At 54.1% G+C, this 27,336-nt stretch overlaps 1 protein-coding gene across 2 annotated transcripts; it reads right to left on the reverse strand.

Annotated features, from left to right (window-relative positions):
• On the reverse strand, positions 1-27,322 carry DPH5 (diphthamide biosynthesis 5). 2 transcript variants are annotated; one of them, XM_028502914.2, is made up of 8 exons: positions 27,199-27,322; positions 26,834-26,991; positions 21,710-21,834; positions 17,559-17,667; positions 9,039-9,159; positions 3,874-3,913; positions 2,152-2,255; positions 1-848 (listed from the first exon to the last, which is right to left on the reverse strand). In XM_028502914.2, exons 2-8 carry the CDS (start codon positions 26,966-26,968, stop codon positions 613-615), a joined length of 870 nt encoding a protein of 289 aa, XP_028358715.1. In that variant the 5' UTR covers positions 26,969-26,991; positions 27,199-27,322; the 3' UTR covers positions 1-612. The 2 variants fall into 2 exon arrangements, with proteins under 2 accessions (XP_028358715.1, XP_028358716.1); XM_028502915.2 differs by having other exon boundaries at positions 1-845; positions 27,199-27,267.
• Between the last annotated feature and the right edge of the window lie 14 nt (positions 27,323-27,336).

Raw genomic sequence — 27,336 nt, forward strand, 5'->3', positions numbered from 1 at the left:
TTAAATTTAAAAAAAAATTTATTTTGTAGTCGGTAAGTTTTCCATTTGTCAGCCTTGGTGTGAAAGTTGCTATTTAAAACCGAAGGGCAACCAGACACGGCTGGCTGCACATTTATAATTCGGCGATCACACAATATATGACAGGAGCTCTGTAGCTAGGACGCCAGGTGACGTAAGACAGGTGATTCGGAGGGAGTCACTCAGCTGCACGTGATCAGACCGGCCTTCCGGGAGGCGGACGCGCTCCGCCCCCTCTGCGCACGCGCAGTTAGCCCTCCTACAGTCAGGGCAGCTTCCAAAGGAAGAAGGTCCACCTCGTACAGACGGTTTCACGACGAAAAGCTGCGTTTCAAGGACTGCTGGTGGGTGTCCACCTACAAGCGTCCCGGCTGGGTCTGCTCCATGCGTGCACCTGCAGAAACGTCGCCAATAGGCGCACCTGCTGATGACGTCAGAGGGAAAGCTCCCGGCCACCGGAGGCCGAGCGTGGCTGCCTCGGCATCTTTCTCCTCCGGCACCGGTCCTGTCCTTTGTAGGCACACGGAGGACCTGTCCCCTTTGTTACAGAGACGCGCGCACCGGGGCCGAAATGAGCCTCCACGTCAGAGCCGTCTACGTGCGGGGCTCGTCGCCGGTGCCCCGGGACGCCGGGCTGGCCTCTGGCACGGCAAACAGACTCAGCATCTCCGTCTCCAGCGGGTGCAGGCTGCCTCCGGTGACGATGAGGGAGTGCAGCGGGCCCCCCAGGTCCACGGTGCACATCTGCCGCAGAGTGCCGGCGGCGATTCGCTGGTCCTCCGCGCCGACCCGGGCGAGGCCCACGCACAGCGTGTCCTCGGTGACCGCTGCTTAAGGAAAAAGGATTCCGCCATTCAGTGCCGCGGACACGCTGCTCAGTCCAACAGCCAAGCCAACGTTAGTACCAGGAGGGCAATGAAGCCCCAGACACCTCACATCCCCTTGGCCACTCTCTGAGGACCAACGATCTAGTTTAAGGCATTTCTAAGTTGCTTGCACTGCCCGACCCGTCATGTGGCACTTTCCAACTTGCACCCTTTCAGGGTGCAAAGGCTGGCCTCAGTGTAAGTGTTTAGGATTTGATAAACAAAGGCCGGTGTCCATGGCCTTGAACACCGCGTAGCGTTCAGTTTAAATCGTTTCTGAGTGAGCGGTGTTACCACACGCTTACATGTTTACTACGCTGCTTGGGGTATGATCACTCTGACCCAGCTATGCTGGAAAAACGATCGGATTATCAGGTAAATACATGAATCTGAGTTTCTGCTTGGCCCCCTAATCAGCTAGGTGGCAAACTTCAGATTCTTCATTTATTAAACAGGGGTTAGAAGGGCTAGGGTAATAGATACATGGCTGCATTTAGTAGACTACAGAGCCCTTAAGAAATCGTGGGCATTAGGACATTCCTTATACTTTTGAGTTCAAAATAACCAGCATTTGTGAACATCAGCATTGTTCGCTCTGGAGCGCCACCTGCTGGTAGTTTTGTTGTTAGCTGGGAAGGGGGCACAAGGGCCTGGGAGGGGCTCCGCAGTGTCCCTTGGAGATGACCGGCTTCCGGCCGGGAAGAAAGCCTACGACTGGGAATACAACAGGCAGTGGTCGCTCGAGAATCTCTGTGTGTCTTTTCTATCCGGAGGCAGGTGCTCAAAGGCAGTCAGCACCTTAAAGTATAATGAGCGGTTCACTTAAAAATCTCTTAGTAAATATTCACTGCCCACAGTCATTTTATTATAAACTTGGCACTCTGTCTAGATTTTAGGAACACGAGGAAAAAAATCCACTCGTCTCTTATCCTGAAGAAAACCAGCCCAGAGCTCAGTGTGGAGAGTGAGAAAAGGCAGAATAAATATATTTTTGCAGGAAAAGCTCACTATAGAGTTCTGCACTTTATCAAAATATTTATATAGTAACATACGTCAAATGCGATTTATAGTTAATGTGTGAAAAACCCCCGTGTGAACTGACTTGCCTAGAAAGAACTCCGTTACATCTCTTTCAGGACAGCGCTCGGCCTCCGAGATTTAAGGTGAGGCTGGGAGACAACAGGCACACAGCATTCGCACACGGCAAGGCGGCGGCAGGTGGGGGGGGTTGGGGAGAGGGCCCTGGGCGGGGGGGCATCTTGGGTACCTGGTTCTTCTCCTCGCGCCCTCTGGTTTTCGACAATCTCCAGAAGCTGCCGGGCCGCCTGGTTCACGGTCATGTAGCGAGGAGGCTCGTAGATCTTCCTTCCCCTGGAAGCAGAACACCAGGTGCCGCTGGGCTTAGGCGTGCGATAACACCAGGCACGTGCACCAGCGCTGCCCAGGTACACGCAGGCCCCACACCTGTGCGCTCTCTGCGGCTGTCCCGCGGCACCCGCTCAAGTGCCCACCGCAGCGCGGACACAGCGGCTTCTCCCCGGCTTCTGAAGCTGTTTTCACGGTTCTACTTCAACCGCCCTCTGATCTCGGTGAAATGTGGCCAGAAACACAAGTCTAATGACTTAAAAACAAATGCCTAACAGTGACCTTAACTCAAAGGAGTACCGCAGGCAAAAGTACTTCAAAATGAGTGGCAATTTGCTCTGTATCCTGGCTTAACCAGGATTCATTTTCATTGCCATGTTCAAACCACAAATTCCTCTCTCCACTTCCTCCCCTCAGCAAGGCAGCTACACGGCAGACCGCTGAGAACCCTGGCGGGGGGACACGTTCACGTCTACGGGGCCCAGAGGCCGCCGGTGCCCGCCCGGTGGTGGCAGTGAACCCAGAGCTTGCGCAGCCTCTCAGCCAGGTCATATAGATTATTTCTGGACTTTCAAAACAATTCTGACGTCAGACTGTCCAAGGGAAATATCATGCAGGCCACAGGCATAATTTTAGATTTCCCAGAAGCCACAGTAACGCAAGTTTTAAAAAGGGCAAAATTAATTTTAATATTTAACCCAGTGTGTCCTTTGACATTTACTCCTGTAAAAAGTGTTAGAGAAGTTGCTGTTGCACCGAGTCTTTCAAATGTTACGTGGTTTATGTGTACAGTGCATCTTGATCGAAATGTTAAATTGTCATTGGAAATACCAGATCAGCATTTAGATTCCGTAAAACACATAGTTATAAAAGTAGATTTACACATTGAAGTTGTTCTGAATCTACTTAAAAGTTTTCTAATAACTAAGGTATTGGTTTTATTGATTCATTTATTTATTAATTTATTTTTAGAGAGGGGAAAGGAGGAAGAGAAACATTAACATGTGGTTGCCTCTCATGCGCCCCCTGCTGGGACCTGGTCCACAACCCAGGCACGTGCCCCAAATGGAAATTGAACCGGTGACCCTTTGGTTCGCAGGCCGGCACTCAATCCACTGAGCCACGCCAGCCAGGGCTAATTTTAAATTGATTAAAATGAAATGATAAATTCAGTTCCTCGGTGACATTAGCCGTATTTCAAGTGCTCATCAGCCACTTGGGTGCTGCCTCTCCAAGCAAAACAGGATTATCAGTCTCATTCCTCATGTGAAAAGAATAAGGCTCAGAAGCGGAGGGCACCCGCCCAGGAGCCGTGACCAGAGGCAGACCTGGAACCCAGGCTGAGTCTCCGACTCCCGGCTCTCCGCTCACCCCGCAAACACCGACGGGCGCCTGCCCGGCGCTGGCCACGGTGCTCGGCGATGCGTCCAGAAAAGCCCTCGCCGTTTCTGCCCTATCACACTTCTCACCATTTCCACCTTTTCACAGGGTTGAACGCGTTTAGCTTTGAGCTGTAATGAAAGCTGATTTCCAACCATCTTTAGAACCGCCATCATTCGAGCGGAACTTACTGAATTGCTCAAGGAATTAAAATAGATGGAGGCCTTCTCCGAGTCAGACTTACTTGATGAGGTTTTCCAAAGACTGCTCCTTGACTTTGATGTCTGCAGGAAGTGAAAACAGTTCTCTTTTAATGTAATGAATCGCCGTGTCCAAAATCCTTTGCTTACGTAAACCCAGGTTGTGGGGAAACGTCCTCCCCGCGTATCTCGACGCTTTGGAATGAAAACACACGGAACGGAAGCCCGGGGTGGAGGAGAGGTGACCAGTCAGAGACAGACGAGAGGCTGGCCGGAGAGCGTCCTCGGAGGACCGGGTTTCCTCCGGGAGGAGAAGGCACGGGAAGGAGTGAGGCACAGGCTGGCCGGGTCGGCACCTTTGCGTCCACTCCCCCCCCCCAGCCCCCGGCCGGCGTCTGCGCTAACCCGAGGGGCAGGTCATGTCGTGCTCCCATCCGAGACTGTTTCTCAGGCACCAGGAGGTAAAGTAACTCTCAGTGCATGCAACATACACAGAAAGAAGCCCTTACTACGTGAAGAAAAAGACGTCTGCCTTCTTACGAAGGGCGAGACGTGCCCCCGGTAACTCACGAGGAAACACTGTCGCATCACACAGTCAGACCCAGGCTTGGGGACGCCCCGGGGTCAGGACCCCGCACGGCATCTGCTCTCGTGACGCCCGGCGGCCCAACCATGTCACATACCGGCTCCCCGGCCCTGGAGGCACTCGGCCCGGCTAGCTGGTAAAAGGTGACAAAGGCAGAAGCCCCCTCCACCCTCAGAGGAACTCGGTGCGCGGCGGCAACAGCTGCTTCCTGCCCCGCGCGCCCAGCACCAGCGGGTCGGCCAGAGTTTGTGTTTGCAAAAACAAACGCAGGGCAACCAGCGGTCTTGCCGATCCGCTTCCACCGCTCTCCTCGGTGAGGACCACGCGAGTTGCTCTTAGAAAGGATACTGCAGAAAGCACAGCAAAGATGAACCCCGTACGTGTGTTTCTAAGTGTTCCCTGGCACCGGTGGTGAAAGTATTTTTCTGGTTTGAAATAGCATCGTTTAGGGTTTCCACTTGTCTGGACAAACAGGGGAAAGTGCGTGCCTGTCACGGACAACGTGGCCGCAGTGCCACCGGCCCTGCACGTCTGCCCTGGGCTCTGGGAGTGGCCCCTGAAAGGCGCTTCAAGGTTCAGCACAGGCGCTAATTCACTCACCTGAAGCTTACACGATGTGCTTTCCTATAGTAAAATTTGTAATTTAATATTTCCACCTTAAAAACTTTTTAAATAATATGCTCTGTAGCAGCGATTTTTCAACCTTGTTTGTCTCCTGGCACACATAAACGAATTACTAAAACTGTGCAGCATGCCCCAAAATATATCATCTACTTCGCCGATCTGACAAAAAAAATAGGTGTGATTTTGATTTAGTCACACTAGACGGCTATTGTTATGCTGGCTGCTGTCATTTCTTTTATCTGACCGTTGAAGGGGAAAGATGTGGGTGTCCCTGAATAACCAGTCAGGTATTGCGTGTTCTAAAAATTCTCGTGGCACACTGGCTGAAAATCTTACCTTCTGCAACAGCCTGGACGGGCTCGGAGAGCATGATGGTAGGTGCAATAAGCCAGTCCAAGAAATCTGCCAGTCCAGACAAATACCATGTGATCTCCCTTACATGTGGAAACTAATGAACAAGATAAACTCACAAACAAAAGAGAAGCAGACTCATAGGTACGGAGGACGGACTGGCAGCTGTCAGAGGGGAGGGAGGGATTAAGCAAACAGGAAAAGCCCTCCGAGACAGCAGTGTGGCGATGAGCAGGAGGGAGGGGTGGGGAGGTGGAGGGGGATAAACAGTGACAGGAAGAGACTTGATCTGGGGTGGTGAGCACACCATATAGTGTACACGTGATACATGATGGAACGGAACACCAGAAACCTACATAATTTTATCAGCCAGTTGCCCCAGTAAATTCAATTTAAAAAAAAAGCCACTGCTCCGCAGAACTGCATTTTAAAAACGAGGAGGACCAGGGCACTTTTTACAGGTGCGTGCTCTGTAATCACACGGAGCGATGCCCCTGAGCCCGGGCCGGCCTCAGCATCTCTCCCCGGCGCCCTGGGCCACGAGTGCTCCTCTCCTGCTGCGCGGGAGCGCGCCGCCTCCTCCTGCTCATCCCAGAACCCGGAGCCGGGCGATGCACAGTCCCCGCTGGACACTCCACAAAGGTCTCCTGAGTGGACGTGCCCACCCGCCGGCCCGCCTCCACGCCCCGCCCAGAAGGAGCGTTGAACCCCGAGTCCTTCGTAAGGCCTTGGTTGTTCTGGAAACTTCCACACAACCAGCGCCATGTTTTCCTATCTCTAACTTCACCCTACACGTTCGCCTTGTCTTTCCGAATCAGTGCTAAGTTCTCTGCGGCTTCCTGCTGCGGCGTGTGCTCCTGGCCCCCACGGGGCTCGGCCCGCGGGCGGGCAGTGGGTGAGCATGCATGGGGGACGGAGCGGCAGGAGCTGGGCTCTGAGGACCTGGCGTCTGGGCGTCTTCTGCTTCCCACCTTGTTCCTGCCTTTGTTACCGCAGCCAGAGAGACGGGCTGTTTGCCTCTGTTTGTCTTTTCCCAGGAAAGCCGAGAGAAGTGGCGGCTCTCAGACAGGGAGCTCAAGAGCCAGAATCCCGGCCTGCCCTTCCTGCCTCCCCACTCGGTGGGGCTTGCCGGGTCTCTCGGCCTCTCCCGTGCTCAGCGCGCCAGCTCCAGCCGGGCCTCCAAACCCTGCGGGCGGGGCCCGCGTCTAACTCTCCCCACGTGGGGCGGAGAGCGAACGGACGCTCCACGGACACCTGCGGTCTGGTTTCCCAACTGCTCTTCCTGAGCCTCCCGAGGGGGGGGGGCTGCTTCTGTGCCCTCCCCCATTTTTTGTGGCTATGGGGAGAGGTCTGGGGCGGCCTGCCTCGGATGCCTCTGGTCTCCTGTTCTGCTGTAAAACCTCTCGAGGTTCGGCTGTGACGCAGGCGGGGAGGACACACCCGGGATCCCAGCTCCCGTGCGTCCCCGTTTGCAGTCCCTCTGCGGCCGCAGACTCGGCTACGAAAAGGTAGGCCTGGTCTCTTTCCACACGGGACACTGAGGGCAAAACCGAAGCACCAAACTGCACCGACAATTAGCTAAAGTAAGAAACCGTGGCAGGCCAGTTGAGTGCGGGAGATAGGCATAAGCCAAAAAAGAAAAAAAGAAAAGAAAAGAAAAGAAAAGAAAAAAGAAAAGAAAAAGCGAGAGAAGCGTTCATGGGCTGACCTTGACGGCTGAATTTATTAGGTGCCCACGTGACTGGAGGAAAAGGAATGTGTTTTGGCCGGAACGGAGTAAACTAGTAAGAGTTAAAGACTTTCTCTCTGAGAAAATAAACTAAAAAAACCTTCAACCACTTAACTTCCACAAATATTTATTCTGTGCTGTGCCAGACCTCTAGACATTAGAGAGCAAACAGGGAAGAAAAGCAGCAAATTAACAGACCCACCCAGCCGTGGCGAGGCTGCAGAAATACACCAAGTACAACAAGGTAGCGGGAAAGGGACTCGCCGGGGACAGAGCGTGGATCGCACGGGGTTATCAGGCGAAGCTCCGCTCAGACCAGCTGTCGGCAGACTTCTCAGAGAAGGGCCCGAGAGCGAGCACCTGAGGTCCCGGGGCCTGGGGCCCGGGTCAGAGGGACAGCCGGGTCACACTGCCGTCACCGCGGCATGAGAGCAGCCACAGGGACACAGGACAAAGTGCAAACCTGACCTACAGAGCGGCCGTCGCCGGACTTGACCCCCGGGCGCTGGCGTCCCGACTCCTTGAGACACTGATTTCCCATGTATCCCCAGGAGAGACCCTGCCGTGGGCGAGACGGGCTCTGAGCTCTTCTAGTGCGAGAGACCGCTGGCTGGGTCTGACAGCACACACGTCACACAATACGGAGTCCCACGGAACGGCTGTCCCACGGAACGGCTGTCCCACGCCCACGACCAGCCTGGGCGTTCCTGGCAAACGGGAGCCTCTCCCTCCTGAGACCTGTGCTCCCTGTGGAGGCCGGAATCGCAGTGCTCTCTCCGCCTGTCACCTCGGCCTGGCCTGTGGCCCCAGCGTCACCAGGGCAGTGCAGCTCTGCGTGTGACCCAGGGTGGTGCCAGCACGTGAGCACGCTGTGACCGGGCACACAGCACGTGAGCACTCGACTGACCACAGGACCGAAAGTGGGTGTTGGCAAGCGCTCAGAGCAAGCCGACGTCGGTGCCGGAGGTCAGAAACTTAACAAGGCGCACCGCCTGTCCCTTCGGCAGCACGGCCGGCGGAGCTGCTCGGGACAGCTCCACGGGACAGGCGGTCGGTCACTCCCGGCTGCTGGACACGAAGCAGAGGTCAGGGGCCCCGCACCGCCTGGCTAGTGAGGGGGAGCCCTGGGACCCACCACTGAACTGGACGCAGGGGCCATTGTGCAGCCATCAGGGGCGCCAGTCACCCCTGTCCTGTCAGTCACGGGCAAGAGCGCTGACCCTGGTGTGCAGACAACACGCACCGTTAGAGCAGGCGCCGAAGGGACCGTGACCCACCCGGGGCAGTCCCGGTGTGTCTGTGGGACCACACCGCCCGCCTCCTTCAGAGCGGTACCTGTGCCGTCACCGTCACTGCTGCTGTCGCCAAGGGCGGGGCAATGGCCCGGCTTTGTCCCCGCACCAGGCAGGGCACCGGGTTCGGACAGCACAGCACAGCGGGGAGGGCTGTGATGCCCATGGGCCACCTGGGTCCTATCGCAGCCGCCACCAGGAGGCTGGGTGACGGTGGGGCAGTGGCTTCTACCTCTGGGCCCCAACCCACCTGGAAACCAAGCATCAGCAAGAGGGCCTCCAGGGCGCCCAGACCCCCACCCGTGGCTCTGCCGGCCCCCGCGCTGCAGTGGCCCAGGGCTGCCCTCGGAAGGCCTGGCCCAGAGCCAGGCAGGGACAGAGCCCCAGGCCAGCCTGCTGAGCTGCAGTGAGCTGATGAGACCCGGGGGGACCACAGTGGGGACATGGGGACCGGCCCGCGGGGACTGGAGCAGAAAATGTGCGTCTCCCAAGAGAGAGTGGGAAAGCGCTGGCGTGCCCAGAGCGCCGGCCGTGGCCGCGGCTACCGCTGGGCAGCTCCCCGCCGGTCACCAGGTCCAGGAGAGAACAGCCCGACAGCCCCGTGCAGTGCCTGAGGGGTGCCCTTACCCAGCAAGCACAGCGTGTGCATGCCGTTCTGCCTGTTCTTCTTCACCTTGTCAAAGAAGCTCTCCGGTCTCCAGCTGTCGGTCCAGAACACAATGGACGCCGTCTCTCCGAACCTGTACAGCTAGAGAAAGCACAGCCGTCCGTGAACGAGGGGACACTTCACCAGGTGCTGTGTTACAGACGACAACCAGGATGAAAGTGGGCAGCAGACTGGCGACGGGTCGGGGATCACGCCTGTCCCAAAAAAGAAACGGCGGCAAAGCTGTCCTGGCCCAGAGCAGCATCAGCAGCTGGCGAGCTCCTGACGCCTCCAGTGCCCCGAGCCCGGTCCGGGGACATGGTTCCCGGTTCGTGGCTGAGCTGTGAGGCTGCTGCACGTACTGGGACCCAAGGAGCCCAGCAGGGGACAACACACGCAGGGCGTCCGAGCGGCCGGCGGGCTCAGCCACTGTCACGACACGTACGTAACAGACGAGACCGCCGGGCTCCAGAGAACACGCGGCTGGCGGTGCCCGGCCCGGGAGTACAGCAGCAGCTGGGCCCGGGGTCCGAGGAAGGGCCCCTCCTCCCTGCCCCTCAGGAGAGGCCACATGGGGCACGCTGCTGCAGCCACGGGCACCGCCCCGGACTTCTACCCTCTGTCCGCCCCCTCGCTGCGGAGTCCATGAGGGAGGGGGCCTTTCCCAAACCTCCCCCATCCCCCGAGGGCCACCCCACCCCCACTGACCGTCACACAACCGAGAACTCGCCGGGTTCCCGTCTGCACCCGGCAGCTGCGCAGTTCCCTTCCCTGAGTCCAGCCCCAAAGCTTAACGCCGAGAAAGCCTGGCTCTGGACTCTGGTCCTGGGGACTTGGTGGCTGTGTGACCCTCTCTCTCCAGGCCACCGTCTCTAAACCAGGAAGTGGCCGCACACCGTCCTCCCTGCCCACGGGTTGGGAGGGTCCAACGACATGGAGAACGCCACTCACACTGTGCCGTGTGGTGCTAGCGTGACCGCTCACGGCTGTGTGCAAAGCACATTTACCGTCAGCGATGCGATGGGCGGGGAAACGTCACAAGAACGTTATTACGGGGAGACGAGTTATTCGGTTTAAGGACCGCTTGGGGGGACTGGTGATGGAGCTGGGAACCCTCCCCCCACCCCGATGCTGGACGTCACCTCGAGCCACAGACTGCCCGGGACTGGAACCAGGGGCGGGCGGCTTCAGGGCATCACCCAACCCTCCTAAGCCTCAGGTGCTTCCTCTGAAAAGCGAAGAAACCGGCCCAGAGGGTGGGGGGGGCTGTCGTCCGCAGCTTCTCAGACCTGCTTTCAGAAGAAGCCGGCCCTTCAGGGTCCTCCGCCCCTGCGACCCCAGAGCTCAGCTGCTCCTGACGTTTACACACTGAGGCCTCAAAAACGGTTCCCGTCACTCCTGTCGGCGACTAGGAGTTTCCGAGGAGGTTCCTCGTGCGGCCACAGCCTGCGATCTGCCTCCAGCGGGCTTTACTCCCAAGTCCACTCGGAGACTGTCTCGAAGGTGGTTCCCGTAAAATCACAGATCGGCGCACAAAGGCCCTGCGACCCCAAAGGCAGAGCCAGAAAAGTCTCCCTGCTGCACGGGACAGCGTTCCCCCACAGAGCGCGTGCAGAGTGCGCCCAGGCGGGATTCCGGGAACCCGCCCGCTGCGCTCGGGAGGGGCCCAGCCCTGCTCAGGGCCCTGCTGCCGCCGCCGCCGCCCTGCGAGCTGAGAGTCTGCCCCACGAGGACCCCGTGCTCCTCACGGGAGGACAGATCCGGTGCTCCACGTGGGGGTCACGGCCCTGGCTCTCACCAGCTGGGCGATCACGGACAAGCCAAGTGACCTCCCTGACTTTCCGCTGGAAAAATGGGCGTGGTGGCTCTCAACCTAGTAAGGCGGCTTTCTAAGGGTTACAACGACACAGCGTACAGAGAGCCAGGCGCCTGGCGCACAGTGAGGACTCGGTCAATGTCGGGGCTCCGATGCTGTGACAAAGTCACGTTCACAACGGCGAGGGGAAGGGGCTCAGAGAGGCCGCGTCCTGACGTAACCCAACTGCTCTCCCTGCCGGAGGGAGTGCAGAGAAACTGCTGAGTGTGTGAAATGATGCTTATGGCTTCCTCCTGACAAGTCAGCTGTTTCAACTCTAAACAGAACTTCTGGCACCTCTGATCAGATTTTGAAATACATTGCTCTATGAAAACAGCTCCAAGGAAAAACAAAGTTACAGAAATTTATATGCGCAACTGTATGTAAACACTTTCAATGGGTCTTCAATATTTTAAGAGTCAAGGAGGTAGACTGCTCCTTCGGAAGGAAAGGGGCAGGTCATCTGAGAGAGAACTGAGACGCCGGTCACGTAAAAATCCTGGCCAAGCTCCTCCGCGCACAAGCGCCTCTGAATCACCCGATGTGGGGGATCCAAGGAGCCCCCCGCCCAGCACCACTTCCCTGGGCCCTGGTCCACAGCCTGCGGCCATTCCTGTGGCCATTCCTGCGGCCGCGGGGGCAAACTTCTCCAGTGAGTTCTGGAACGTTGTGCAAACAGTTTCACCAGCAGGATGCCCAGGCCCCAAAGAACAGGGGGGCCGCCCTTTGCGTTGCACAAGCCAGCGCTTCCCAGCGAGCTATGCAAAGCAGCTGGAGCAACACCCGAGCACCGAGCACAGGGCTGCGGGAGCCCCGGGCACTGGCCGGCAGGGAGCGACCTCTGCTCTGTGACCCCCTCGCCCCCAGACACCCTGTGCGCAAACCCAAACGTCCGGGCTGCAGGCAGAGCTGCTTCCTAACAGCCGTGGGTCAGTGCACGCTTCTCGTTCATTTGTTTTAACCGGGAGTGAGTTATACAGAAAGCAGTATAACCGCATATTGGATCTTGCTTTTATCTACTTGAAGGCAAAAACTCGACTCAAAACGAGCCATTTAATTGTCTGGTCAGAGTGAGAAAACACACAAGCCAGACAAACTTGCACTGGGCAGCAAGTACTCCTGACCAGAGATGAGATCCGGGCTGTGTGTGTGGAGGAGCTCAGCATTTTCCTGTTAGCACCCGAAGGATCCTTCCGCAGGTGGAGGGTGCACGCCGGCCTCCGAGGCAGCGGGACCGAGAGGGCGGCCGCGGTGCAGCGGGGAGGACTGTGGGGGCCGGGGAAGGGAACAGCAGCGGGGACTCTTGGGCAACCTTTACAATGGCATTGAGCAAGGTACCTGGAAACGGCTGTTGCCCGACTGGCCCTCCCTGACAGGTGGCCACGTGCCGCTTCCCGTCAGCTCCAGCTCTGCCCGCTCCTTTCCCGAAGAGCCCTGGGCACCACCTGCCTGAACGGCGCCCGCGGTCTCCCGAGGGCCCGCGGGCTGCCGCTGCGCTTCCCCGTCTCGGAAGCACGGGCGCTGCGGGAGCTCCGCTTCCCCACAGGCTCTACTGCCCGCTACCTCCCACTCCAGTGACACTGTCTCGTCACGGCCAGGTCAAAGCGTGCCTTCTCTGCAGAGGGAAAACCAGTAAATTTAACTCGCTAAGAACGCTGTTAAGCCCCACATGTATCTCACATGCATGATATACATATATACATAGACATATACATATGTACATCATGTACATCCCACACCAGACCGGCCAGGTCTGTGAAACAGAGAAAGCTGGGCCAGCAGAGCTGTCGGGAGGCGCCACAAAGCCACGTCATCACGAGTTACTCGCTTTCTATCCCGAACACTGGTCTCGGACTTGGTCATTGCAACCCTCATGCACGCTGCTCACCATCGACGCAACGCTGCTTCCTGCTGACCCTAGAAAGGTGTGTGCGGGGCCTCGTACGAGCGACAGAAAGGTGAGTGGCCACGGAGATGAAGACCGTGAGATATGTCTGTTCTCACACCTAATCTGAGCGAGTCCCCGTAGGGGTCAAACGGAAGGGCTGTAATCCCAAAGACAAGACCCGGCTTGGGGGAATAAGTCACCGAAGGAACAAGCAGTCCGACTCAGCAGAGACTTGGCACTCGTCACACGGTGACTCTGTGCGCGGCACCACGGAAGGATGGGACGGTGAGGGAACCGCCGCAGCGTCTGCGACACGTGAACGTGCACGCGGGTGAGTGCGTGTTCTGCACGGGACGGGCGTTCACCAGGACTGTCGCAGGAGGAGAACAACGCCACGACCAGGTCTATCAAAGAAACAAACAAAAACCCCCTATAGAGTGGACAAGAATGTAAGATGACTATGTAAATAGTGATTAAAAGTTACTGTGAAAGTGGAAAGGAAGAGACAAGTTTTCGAACGTGCCCATTCTCCGGCAGGTGCTCAAAATCAATTCCGAAGCAACCGAAAGAGCAGAGAGTCTGTTGGCTGAGTTCTGAGGTTCCGCCGCCCCGTGTCCTTGCTGCCCACCCCAGCGCGCTCTGGACCAGGCTGGGCTCCATCCGCTTTGTGTTGCTCCCGGACCGCGATAAAACCGCCGGAATGCTCCAGACGACTGCGAGTGGGAACCACTCAGCATGTGGATTGTCCCGAGGAGAAATGTCTCACAGAAACAGAGGGACATATGGCAATCGTCAGGGTCACTTACGCAAGCACGGAGAAAGTAGAAGCATTTCATGATGACAGAATTTCACAGCCTCACCCTGAAGTCAACCACAGCCACTAACACCAGTTTTTATTTCTCTTCAAAATGTTTTGCTGTAATTACCGAAGCCGTCAGTGCCAGATTACGTGCACTGTATTATTTTCTGCACCATTCTTTATCCTGTCCTCAGTGTTAACACAGCCCGTGACATCCCATTCACTCCCCGGACGGCCTCTGCACTGCGAGCGGATGCCTCTGTTGGGCAATCCGCGTGCATCCGGGGCCCCTCTCCCGGACCTCTCTCCCGGGCCTCTCTCCCGGGCACTGCGGTCATTCAGGGTCCGTCGGTGAGCACACGCCGTTCCAGCTGCTCCTTCCGCACCGCAGGACGTCGGTGTGCACTCGTGCACACATGCTTTCAGAGGGTCCCAGACACTGGAGACAGGAAAGGATGCCCACTCTGCAGCAGACGCGTGCACAGAAGGTCCCTCTGTCTGTTCACGCCACTTTAATGATGCTTATTGCTAACAGTCACTATTACTGTTTACGTTATGTGCATTCATGCTAAAATCAGTTAAGATGTATTTTTTTAAAGCAATGTTTCTTTTCCAAAAGGGAGCCGGGGCTGGGACAGGAACAGCACTGTACCACAGCTGCCACAAGGATGCTGGGGTTTCAGTTCAGTTCAGTCCACACCTGTGAGCAGCACGCTCGTGGGGCAGGAGCCCCGCTGGGGGTTGTGAGAGGCCGGCGCAGAGGACCTGGAGCCCCGCCTGCGTGCCCGTCACCCAGGAAGGTGTCTGGGACGGTGGGCACGGGCCACTGTTACCATCGAGCCTAGAAAAGTGCGAGAGAACACGAAACAAGGACACATTTGTTTTCTTTGGATGAAAGCATCCGGTGCCAAATTCTGACTTTTAATGTGACATTGTAACATCAACATTTGTCATTAAAATGTTCCCTTGTAAGTCAGTGCTGATGACGGGGCGGAGGGTGGGAGGGAGAGAGGTACATCTAGGAACTGGGACGGGCTGGAAGGAAGGGGCCTCCGGGTGGGCTGGAGGGAAGGGCGAGCATGACGCCCACGGACCGAGTGTGAGACCGGGAGGGGCGAGCACGACACCCACGGACTGAGTGTGGGACCAGGAGGAGGGGCGAGCACGACGCCCACGGACCCAGGGAGAGACGAGGAAGAGGGGCGAGCACGATGCCCACGGACCGAGGGAGAGACGAGGAGGAGGGGGGAGCACGACGCCCACGGACCCAGGGAGAGACGAGGAGGAGGGGGGAGCACGACGCCCACGGACCCAGGGAGAGACGAGGAGGAGGGGGGAGCATGACACCCACGGACCCAGGGAGAGACCGGGGCGCCTGAGCAAAGAGCCAGAGCAGCACAGCCAGGGGGCTCGGTGCAGAGACCGCACGCAGACCCTCCGTGCGGGCGGGCCACATCCTCGAACAGCCTGGCTGTCAGTGGGCGCGCTGATTAGCCACGTGAAATAACCATCAAAAACACAGACCGCCAGTCACGAATGCACTCACGGGGACAAGGTGGAATGCTGTGAACGAGGATTGTCTCAATAACTAACAACTAACAAATTAGACAGCCTGGAATTACATGTAAGGAAAACCGGTGATTCCCAACCACAGTGTGGATGGGCAAGGGACCCACTGCCCGGCGTCTCAGCACCATTGACACGTAACACCCCACGGCACCGCCAGTGACACGTAACACCACATGCATGGCCGGGGATGACGCAGCTGTGCCCGGGGCCACCGGAGGGAGCGAGGCCCTGGGACGGCCAGAGGACTACAGACCCCCGGGCAGCCCCCGGGGCCCAGCACGGGGGACTCTGTTTCCCCACTCCTTCCACAGAAGGCCGTGCATGCGCACACTGGGAAGGTGCTCACACCTGCTCGTGACCAGGAAACCGGGAAGGGCGGCAGAGGAGTTCCCGCAGAAATCACCGCTCCCCACATCACCGGACGGCCCCGCTCCAACCACTGGTCACCACGTGTTTACAGAAGAATCAGTGTCCTCGGTCGCAGAGGTGATTAACTGTTAATGATAAACAGCACGCAGACAAGCATTTCAGAATTCCTAATGTCTTCTTTGAGTCTGGACTGTCTGGTTAGGAACACACGCAGAGCGAGTGCTGAGTAAAAAGTCCAAGAAAATACACCAAACGGGTTGCTCATGATTACTACCTGCAGGTGGGGGAACTACGACACTCTCATTTTTATTTTTTTTTACACTTACTATATTTTCTTAATTTTCTGTAAGTATATATATATCATTTATTATCAAGGAAAAAAGTTGTTTTTTTTTTAATAATGGCTCTTAAAAGCAGAAACAAAGGTACGTGGTAAAGCCGATGAATGCGCAACCCGACAACTTTGGTCTTTTGTGTCTTGAGAAAACCCCTGACTTCTCACTAGAGTTTATGTCTAAATGTAACCAACTTGCGGGGCCCTAGGCAGATAAATACCTTTTACTAGAAAAATCCTCATAACACAAATAATACAAGTGTTAGAAATATCCGTTACTTAGAAATTTCAGGTAACACTTGAAAGTACACGTGTTTCTAATATTTTGATTTTGAAAAAAAAATCCTAAAAGTTACTCCATGAAAATCTGAGTGTCGCAGGTAACCTTTGCCTGAGGCGGGAAGACAGCCAGCCTCTCATCTTCCAAACCCGCAGGTATCAGAGCTTCTCCGGGTGGGGAGTCTTTGTATTTTCAGCGCCCAAACCCGTCTCCAAACGCACCGTGAAAGGGAATGCCGACAGTTAAAGACAGTGACCGGGGAGACTTCCCTCCGTTTGACTGACTCTAACACAGAAATGTTGGAGGGGTTTTAAAATATAAAAAAACCTTGAATCGGCAAGGTTTTTTGTAAGTATGCATTTTCACAGAAGACAAAAAGAGCCAAATTCCCGCCAGCTCAGATGCGGCAACCAAGAGCCAGTGGCGAACGCCGAAAGGTGAATCACTCACGCTTCCCTCTGGCCCTCCGGAGCCGGGGGTGCTAACACCACTGGGGGGACCGGCCAGGGTGGACCGGCTCAGTGGGGCCACGCTTCCTGAGCGCTACGGAAAACGCAGCCCCACTGAGGACGCAGACACGGCTGGTGTCCCATGAGCCTACGCATCTTCCTGCTGGGGGTCCCCTTTACAGCACACGCTCCAGCTACGCACCTCGGGGGATGCCTTACTTCGTAGATACTAAGATGCACACCCTCCCCTCGCCACTACTGTATCTGAAGCAGGCTTGTGCCTTAAGCACCAATGAAGTCTCAACACCGCTGCTGGCCACGAGGCGTTGTCACAGGTCATATTGGTGAATATCAGAACACAAACACAAAACGTGCAAAACGAATGTCAACATCTCGGAAGAAAATCCTGGGAACGGTCACGGAGTGCGCTTTGAACCGCTCAGAACCAAGACCGCTGGGCTGAAAATACCTCACTTTACACACCAGTGACTACAAAGCTGACTCCAGAGCCTGCTGCCACTGGGCGCTGGCTCCTTTACAGGTTCCTGTAAGAAACGCCGCACCGCAGCGCCCTGATGGCACGGGAGGTAACGCCGTATGGAGAAGGGGGGCCTCGGCAATGCACAGAGGGTCCCTCGGGGAATGTAAAACGGCCTGTGGAATAGTTACCCGACCCAGTTAGATTACAGCTCCTTTGTATTGTGCACAAATTAATGTAACGCTGAAATCTCTCTCTGGTCAGTTTCGATGGTCTGTTCCAATGAGGAGGGGAGAATCTAAGGTATAGGAAACCTTAGCACAAAAATGTTACTATTAAACAAAGTCAGTGCACACAGAGGTAGTGTTAAGTAGTCGTGTCTTACAGTTCATGAACTAGAATAAAATCTCCTCGCAGCCTGTAAAAAGGCAGAACGTTTCTGGTAAGTAACACAAAAAAACACGTCCTTGGCGGCGTTACCTGTAAGCCGCAGCAGCCCACGGCGTTCAGGATGGAGGCGTTGTGGACGACGCGGTAAGGGATCCCCAGCTGCGTGGCCCTCAGGACCAGGTCGCTGTGTGTGGTGGCCCTGGAGGGAGAGAAGGTCGGGCTGGGTTAAGGGAACCCACACTGACGTTCATTTCTCGAGCTCACGTCAACGAGAGGGTCAAGGGCATGGCTTTCCTCCGTTTCTGGGCTTTGGGCAGCACAGAGCTGCACCCAGAACACTCCAGGGGGGACAGCCTCGGCAGCCCCAGGACGGAGGGCAGGTTTCGTGCTCCCGTGTCCCGTGGGCGCCTGCACCCACCCCTGCGGGGCGTGAGCTCGGCCCCGGAACCTGGGAGCAGGACTTCGAAAATGCTTTGGCCTCACGGCCCAAACCATGCGCAGCTGGACCTGCTGCTCGACCTCTGCCCTATTTGGAGGGCTTCGCTTTTGCATTTGAAACCGAATACGCAGAACACACTGGACATCTTCACAGCCCATCAGTCTTCGTCTGTAACTAGAGTTCCGGCTGACAGGCTCCTAGCTGGATTTCACACCTGTGCTGCAGGTGTGCCACTCACAACTGTCTTCCTGGGTGCGCACATTCTGCCTCTTGTGTCCTGACCGAGAACGGAACCAGCCACCCTTCGGTTCGCAGGTCAGCACTCAATCCACTGAGCCACACCGGCCGGGGCTGGGCTGAGTCTAATGATTGTAATTAGACAGCCCGCGGTGGGGAGAGAACGCGTGTCGGCATAAGCACAGAGACGGTGACACGCAGCGCCACATCCATCTAGAGCTGCGTTATGAGTGAGGCCCCCTCCCCCCGATGAGAACCGGGGCCCCGCGGGGACAGCAGCATTAGCATGTCCGGGAAGGCCTGGCCGACGCATACCAAGCAGGAGGATCAAGGGCGGCTGCCCCGAGAGGCCGTCACAGACAGATTAGCAAATGCACACCGGGGAAGTGCATTTAATCACTTCCGTCTCTAATCACACACGCACAACAGAAACTGGCAGGGAAACCATTCGTGTGATGCAGAGTGAGCTTTTAAAAAATATCATGGATGCCAGTTGTAAGAAGTGTTTGTAATATCACCGCCAACAGAATTTCACTACTTAACAGTAAGATGAAGGAAAACAGGACTTGGTGGGTTATTTGAACAGATGAGTGGGAAGAAAGCCCGGTTTAAAAGTGTATCTCTCTGTATCACGAGTTCCCTTAAGATGCGGCTGGTGCACTGGGAAGATTTAATGAGCTGGCAGCGGGATCTGACCTTGTGAAACTGACGTGTGATTAAACAAGCCCCTCAGATCTCCGCTATGAAAACTGGTGACAAAACTGGTATTTTATCACAATTACTTAGATTATACTGCTATCACAAAAAGGAACAAGCTGGTTTGAAACACAGACTGAAACCATCACACTGAGCGCTCCTTCCAGCCTGGGGCCGGGAAAATGCTCGTTTACGGAGACTGGACGAGAGGGTGCGTGTGTGCAAAGACACACGTGAAGGTTTCTGGGCGTGCGGCTCTATCACAGTCACACTGACACACACACAACTGGGGGACGGAGCTACGCGCCCAGAAATAGTGATAAACTCGTCGTTACTATGCTTGTGGCTTGGACTTGCTATGAGGCACTGTCGAGAGGAGAACGGAGAACGCTTTGATCGGTGGGGACAGTAAAATGAAGGACGTCACGGGGGCCGATTGGGACGTGTAAGACCTGGTACGTTCGTTTCAAGTTTATTTCATAACAACCTCGTCTGCGGACACCGCACCGCCTCGCCGGGCAGAGGTGGGCTGGCGGCGGGAAAGCCCGCCACTACCTGCAGCCGCCCGGTGCAGCTGACGCTCCCGGGAGCCGCGCAAGCACTGCGGACTGGCGCCGTTCTTCGGAAAATTGGACAATATGTGCTTGAAAGTGGCCATGTGAAAACTTCTGGCCTTTTTAAACTGGTATTATACACCTGTTTGGAGCATCCACCCTAAGAAAAGGATCCGGAACGTGGGGATGAGGAAGTGGGCGGAGAGGAACAGACGCATGCGCGTTGGACCGCGCGCTGGAGAGGCGGGCGTGTCCAGGGCAGGGACGGGGTGCGGCCTGTCCAGCTGCGTCATGTGGGAGGGAAACCGTCCTTACGCATTTCAGTGTGTGTGAGTTCCGTGTGCGTGAGTTCAGTCGCTGCTGCACACCGTGCACTCGCAGGGCGGTGTGTCAGTTACACCTCGATAAAACTGGGGTGAAAGAGAAGGAGGGAGGGAGGGAGAACAGGGAAGAACTTGGTTTCCAGGAGACGGCCTGAGCAGACACACGGGATGGGCACCACCAGGCCCCAGGAGAGACACAGCCCTGCCATCGGGCCGCAGTGGGACACAGAGCAGAGTGGCCAGGCTGTTAAAAGACTGAAGGCCACGAAAGCCACTGAAGGTGTTCTCTGGGCCTCATTTTCTCACGAACGTGGGCTTCTCCCTTCCGTGGGTTTCAGTGCAGGCGTGCCGCGGGTGGTAGGGCAGGTCGGAAAGGGTTTTTCATGTCTGGCCAACGATGGAGCTAATAATGTTCTCATTTTGAGCTGGTCAAATTGTGGTTTTACAAATACGAACTTGACCCCAGCACAGGTGATGAAGGAAGGGTCTGGACCACGCACAGGCTCGCTAGCGCTTTAAACTCGTGCGTGAGAGAGGGTGTAGGCTAGGTGAGGAGTGGCAGCGAGACCAGACAGCAGGGAAAAGACATGAAAACCTTGATAAAACAAGTCACCAGCAGTGCTTCTCAAGCGAACAGTGTTTCCTTGCGTTCTGAACAGGCTTGGAACAACAGCTTTCTAAGATGCACAGGAAATGACACAAGACACAAGCCCCGAACTGGTACGAGTGGACGAGGCGGAGGTGGGTTCCTTCTGTAAAGTGCCACCCAAGTTTTAGTCCCACCGTCTGCCGTTCGCTCCCTCCCGGGGACCAGGACGGGTGCGGGCCGCTCAGTCTGCAGCCCCCACCTGGGGCAGCTCTGGGTGACGGGCCCCATCAGAGACCGGACGCCGTGACAGTCAGAGACCAGAGGTCACGCGTGCGGGTGGCTGTGGGAACTGCGGTGCCGTGGAGCCGGACCTCTGGGCGAGGCAGAGGACACCACAGAACTCGTGGGTGTCCTGGCAGAGCCACCGTCATGGTGACGAAGTCCCGCAAGAGTTCCAGGACGTTCTGTACAGAGGACTTCTCATCACCCTTTTGTATTTTATTGTTTTGTGGCTAAAAAGGGGGGAAGACAGGTACTTCCTTTGGAGGAAGACTTACTTTTACAGAAAACTGTGTCAGAGGCTGAAATTCAACCACTTCCATCTCTTTCAGTGGATGACAATCCAGTGTCACTTGCAACCAAGTTCAATGAAGACACACCACCCCGGGCGCATCACACCCACATAAATCACTTTCTTTTTGACGGACACGTGCACACTCAGGCCCACTCTTTTGAAAAAACCCTCGGTGGAGGGCTTACAGGGATTCAATGGTCGGTGCGTTCCTTGAATCCGTGACACACACCCCGGGTCTCGAGCTGGAGACGAAGAACTCTCCCGTCTGGCTGGGCGTCAGGGATTGACGGCGCCTGAGCAGACCAGCGGAAGCCCATCACCTTCTTCGTGTCGGGCAGGGGCAGGGCTCCTGACCCAGGTGAGAAACTGGAGCCTGAGGCTCGACAGGTGACAGACTCAGGGCAACGGAAGTGATGGCAGTGTTGCTACGTAGCAGATGATGGAGAGAGAAAAGGAAGCCCAGACAAAGGGAGCAGAGGGTGCTTGCGGTTCACCTGCCAGACAAGGGGCAGGTGTGGTGCTCGACCGGGTCACACAGCTATTTAACAGTGTGACGCGCCCCTCAGGGGTCTGACGCCGGCAGTGACCTTCCAAAGGACACCCGGTCAACAACACAGGCGACACACACAGGATCACATTCCTGCCATGCAGCTTCTGCCACCAACATCCAAGATCACGAAACCACAACATTTCAGACAGAGCCCATGTCAACCGAGTCCTTCATCAGAACCTGGCGAGTAAGAGGTTTTAAATGTAACAGAATGGTTCTTACTGATTTGAGAAGACAAAAGTAAATAGAACGAAAACTCAAGTACCTGCTCTGACTTACCCAAAGGGGTCCCCCACCACGAGGAAGGCAACATCGCTGCTGTCGGCGTCCTTTAAGATACTATCTGCTTCTTGCTCCACGTCTTCTCGATCGGCAAGAATCAGCTCTCTTCCGTAGAACTCTTCCTACAGATGTAATGCCAATACCCAAGTGAGACAGCAGGTGACCACTGCGGCGCACACGCATATGCGCACACACACACACACACACACACACAGCAGTCTCCAGGGCTGGTGTAATCTTGGCAACCCCCCAAACACAGTCCACTGCCTAGAACTCATCAGTGAGCTAGCAGTCTATATGATGTTGTCATTGAACTCTGTCTTTGGGGCAATCTTAATATCCCAAGAGGAGGTAGATTTCTTAACATCTGAGGCTTTTTGCATTTTAATTTTAGCTCTAAATCTGGGTCCAACAGATCAGGCAGAACATTGCAGGATGAATGCAGAATATGTACGTATGCATACACAGTAATAGAGAATATATTAAAACCATAATTATAAATGTGCACGGTAGTTTGGTTTGTATTAAATTTTCCATGGGAAAATCCATGGGACCCTGGCTAAAATAAAAGGCACCATCAATGAGAAAGGAGAGAAAATCAAGACGCAGTTGTTTACAGAAGCAGCAGACATTGCTGTGTAATGCAGGGAGGACTAATTTAAAACTGTTTCCTAGTTCCCGCTGGGAAAGGAGGAGGGGCAGCGGAGAGTTCTGGCACAGAGGAAACCTGCGTGCAGGGCGCTCTGAGAACCAGTGCCCTGCAGCCAGCCCCGGAGAGCCAACCCAGGGGCCGACCTGCCCTGGAGGGTGGGGGGGGGGGGGGGCGCCCAGGTGAGGAGAGGGCCCGGGGGCTGGCGGTGGCGCCATGGTGGTCACGGCTGCTCCGCAGGGTCAAGAACCTTACGACTGATTTCCTGTGGACAGACAGGAAATTCGAATACAGTCCGAGTAGACGCACAGCTCAGGAACACTGTTTCCTACCCACCGAGGAGGACGGCCCGGACGGAGGACGCCTGGTACTGGGCGGTCTGGCGGGCAGGTGACTGAGGGAGCACATGCGTGAGCGTGTGAAGACAAAGGCTATCGTTCCAAGTGTGACTGACAGTTGCTTCCCAAGGCTTAACTAGAATCTGTTTCTTGAAGGTGGAAAAAGATCCTTTCCTTTTTCTCTGTGATCCTTAGACAATGTTCTAAAAGTTCCCACGACAGGGTATTTTTATGGATGAAAAATGTTCTCTTTATTTTCATCTTTACCATCCGGTTTCTTAACCACCAATTCTTATATACCTTTAATGTTACGAACCCAGGCAACTTAACAGTTGTAGAACATTTATATTCTGATTCAAGAGAACACACATATTACTGAGAAATGAAGGAAATGGTGTTTTTTTTTCTGAAACTTTAAAGATCAAGAAGCCACCCACTGCTAGTTTGATGCTAGCAGCAATCCTATCCAGTATTTTATAAGTGACTTAAGAACAGAAACCTCCCTCTCCAAGATTTCTTCACACATCACTCCATATTTATCACTTATCCTAAGAAACGTTTCATTATCTGAGACAAAACGTTTTTAAAAATCTCCTTTAAAGAGAAACACAAACACCTCAATATGATCACATGGCTTATCCCCTTGAAAGAATATCTAAGAAAGAGAAGAGAGAGCTTGGGCTGGTGTGGCTCAGTGGATCGAGTGCCGGCCTGCAAATCAAGGGGTTGCCGGTTCGATTCCAGGTCTAGGGCACAGGCCTGAGTTGTGGGCCAGGTCCCTGGTGGAGGGTGTGCGAGAGGCAGCCACACATTGATGTTTCCCTCCCTCTCTAAAAAAATAAATTAAAATCTTAAAAAAAAAAAGAAGGAAAGAGAAGAGATAGAAAAAGCAGTAAAGAGACTGGTATTACATTATTTTTAATCTACCCACTTATTGATTTGCTTATTCACTTGAAAAAGTTCTTTTTATTGAGTTTATTGGGTGACATGGGTAAACAAAAGTGTAACAGGCCTTAGGTGCATAACTGTACAACACTCCATTTGCACACTGTGTGGTACACATCACCCTGAGTTCCTGTCCATCACCATTTCTCCCCCCGACACCCTCCCCCACCTCTCCCCACCCACCCTCCCCTCAGCAATCAGACAGATGTTTCTCACGCACAGCCTCTGTGCCAGACCCTATGCTTGACGCTGGGGAACGGCGGTCAGGATTTTAAACTTATAGTGTATATGACCCAGCGCCCGAGTAGCCGACTGTGCTAAAATCTCAGCCCTAGTCTTCTCCACTCATGAAAAGGAAGACAAAACTCAAAATTTACTCTTGGTTTTAAGTTGGCAAGTTTTGTATGGGGGGGGACAGGGTAAAAACTTTAAGTTAAAATTACTTCTGGGTATTTCTGAAAAGACACACAAGAAATTAGTAATGATTCCTTCCAGGAAGGGGTACTGGAATAGAAATCTTTTAATATATAGACCTTTACTGTCCTTTGAATTTTAACCATTTCATGTAATGTTATCTAGTCAAAAAGCAGAAGAGTAGAGACTCAAAGTAGTATATGGAAACAAATCAGAACACAAAAACCTAAAAAAAAAAACACCAAAAACCAAAAATCCCCCCTAACATTTAAAGATGACATAGACAAATCAGGAGCTCACGCAGGGGACTGAGAAAAATTGAAAAGTAGAAGTAAAACCCAGAGGAAGACGTGTCTTGAATGCCAGACTCAAGGAGCAGTTGACTACGTGCGTCAAAAGAAGCAAAGCAGATAAGGATTCAGAACTGTCCTCCAGAGTTCTCGGTTTCCAAATAGTCAGTCAACAAACAGAAATATTTCAGAACAATGGAAGTCAGCCCGCAGGGCTGAGACAGACGTCGAAATGGGGACCGTGAAAGTATCTGCTTTGTCAAAAAGCATTGGAAAAAAGAAGAGAGTGACCTTTGGAAAAGAGGCTCCAAAAAGAGGAGAGTTTTCAGGATGGACTACATAGGAATATGGTTCAGGACCAGGGCAGAAGGATGTTAACGCAGATCGAACACAAGAAAGAACGAATACTTGATGAGAGGTAAGGTTCCAGAAAAAGAGGGAGAAAGAAGTCAGCAAAACACACATCTAGACGGAGTCCATCTTGAACAGGAAGAGAACCTCATGTCACAGGTCATTTTCTAAGGCTGGAGGGAGGACAGGTTCAGATTTCGGGGAAGGACAAACGGGTAAGTGAAGGTCACAGCCGACGGCCTCAGTTTTCTCAGTGCGGAGTCCCTTGCTGTCCTCTGTCCCTCCAACATCAGTCCACAGCAGGTCAACAGGACCGGGAAATAGCAGGCTGGCATCCAGGCAGAGGAGGTTAGGAAGAAAAGAGGGAACAGACCCACCCGGAGAAAATGCAAGTGATTTCAGTTACGCTCAAGGATGAGTAGAGCGAATTGGGGCTCTCCTCCTCCATGCTCTGGCTCACAAATCTCTCTCCTTCACAAGGAACGGTCTTCTAACCCTTGTCAAATCTGACCTACAGTAATGATACTTGTGGTAACTCACTGGCCTCACTCTGTGGTCGGGCACTGTTGTAAGAACGTATGTAGTGCAAGAGTTCACTTAATCTTTACCACAATATGAGATAGGCACTGAGTTCACCCCTTTTACAGATAAGAGCTCAGAGAAGCTAGGTGACTGCCCGAGTCACGGAACCTTAGCTGACTGCAAAACATCACACGTGTTACAAGGGTGCATAGCCTGGTAGAGCGCAGTGACCTCTGCTCTCTGCAGGTAGCTGGGGACCCCAAAGTTAGTCCCCTTTAGCCGTTGACCCTGCAGAGCTGTATAAAGGTTACTACCATCTTCTATTTGGGCCATGCTGTAAGTAAAGCAAAACAAAACCGCTGGGATGCATGATTTTAAAACATAGCTCAAACGCCGTCTCCTCCGTAGCATTTCCTGACCATCATCACAGCATGAAGCTATCTCGTCTCTTACATGTATTCCAATTGTGATTAATAACTAGTTAATTATTTAATGGGAGGCAGCCTCTGTTATTTAGTTGATGAAAGCAAGAATGTGGACTTAAATAAGATCATCTAAATTTTTTCCAGCAATATAATTTTATAGTTTCCCCTTTCCACTGCCATTGTGAATTATTACTTATATCTCCCATTATTATTCACAGTTTCCTGGGTATAATACAGGCACATTGTGAGCCACTTGCGAACAAAGATCATAGCTTACATCTCTGTATGAGGCACGTGGGTACATTACACCGAATGCATGTAAGGTCAGGCTTTATCCACAGAAATTGCCTAAAGAAGTCCAGTTGTATATACCAAAGCAAAAACTTTTTCCTGGATTCACTGGCTCTAGTTTCATTAACTTTTCTGCCTGTTTGGCTATGAATCTGAGAGGACAGAGGACCTGGAATTCTCTAGGTCACCGTTTTGTTTGGAAGACTGGAGGACCGGGCATTCCTAAAATTCCCTCCTTCCTCCTATAACTTGCTCAGTGATCTTTTCATCTTAATTTACATTGTACTTGGTATTTAATTAGGAACCCTAACTTAACCCCTCCTCCGAAATTTATTGAGTCTTTAATGACAGCCAACTCTGATGTATGATACACCCACAAATGCCACCTCCCAGGATCACTCAATACACACAGTTTGGGTATAAGCCTTACTGAAAGATGTCTGTTTAAAAGACAGACCTCTCTGGAGAGATACAGGCAGAAAGGCATTACCATTCCCTACGGAAATACTTCAAAGGTGGAAGCTCTCAGCTTGGTTTCTGAATATATAACCAACTCATTAAGGCTGTGTCAGCCCCTCATTAGCACTCAACTCAGAGAGGATTTCTTGGCCATGTCATGAAATAGGGGATTTTGATAACTGTCCCCAGGGGTGTAAAATAACTTCCCTTTCCTATTACTGGAGAAAGCCGCCAAATAAGATTCGTAAGACCACGCACGCTCTGATTTCCTACGTCACTTGGCTGGTGCAAGATTTCCATTCTCGTTCTCCCCAAACACTTAAGAAGCAGGGGACGCGTTGTACAGGGCTTGAAAAGCACACCTGTCAGCTTAGTGTAAGGACAATGGACGGCTGGGCAGCTTTCTCCCGGGAGGCCGCAGACCCCCAGGCACCTACCAGGGCTTCCTTCCCCACAGTCAGCACAGAGGTGTAGGCTTCCAGGTACACCCGGCTGCAGCGTCTCACAACCTCCAGGCCCTTGACTGTGATGTCCTTGGCATCGCCCAGGCCCAAGCCGATCAGATAAAGCATTTCAAAGTCCAGGGGGAGGGAAGCTGCAGGAAAAATGAACAAGAACACGTGTCAGCTCCCCCGAGGGCACCTGAAATCTAGGGATGAACACGGAGATGGAAACCAAGTAGCATGAGGAGGAACCGCTGGTCGCAAGGAGACCGGAGAATCTCACTTCCAGCCTCCTACAGAAGGATCGGAATAAATGCCCTTAAGCAACCCTGTCCCGTTTTTTCTCTTGTTACACAAACCTAGCAGCCAACAGTCACCCGGGCAGAGGATAGGTGTCGGGGACCCGTCCCGCTCCAAACTGCAAACGGCCCCTCTTCCGAGGCAGCAGTACCCGGAGGAGCAGATCCTTGCCCAGCGGGTACCCACGCGGCTCGGCG

This window comes from Phyllostomus discolor, chromosome 14 (assembly GCF_004126475.2).
Source record: "Phyllostomus discolor isolate MPI-MPIP mPhyDis1 chromosome 14, mPhyDis1.pri.v3, whole genome shotgun sequence".
NCBI classification, from domain to species: Eukaryota; Metazoa; Chordata; class Mammalia; order Chiroptera; family Phyllostomidae; genus Phyllostomus; species Phyllostomus discolor.

Excerpts from the sequence above, each read along its gene's own strand:
- DPH5 (XM_028502914.2), bottom strand. The coding sequence starts at position 26,968 with ATGCTTTATCTGATCGGCTTGGGCCTGGGCGATGCCAAGGACATCACA. Across the intron at positions 21,835-26,833 it reads CTGTGGGGAAGGAAGCCCTG|GAAGAGTTCTACGGAAGAGA; the intron begins GTAGGTGCCTGG and ends TTACATCTGTAG. Across the intron at positions 2,256-3,873 it reads TCTTTGGAAAACCTCATCAA|GGGAAGGAAGATCTACGAGC; the intron begins GTAAGTCTGACT and ends TTCTGCTTCCAG.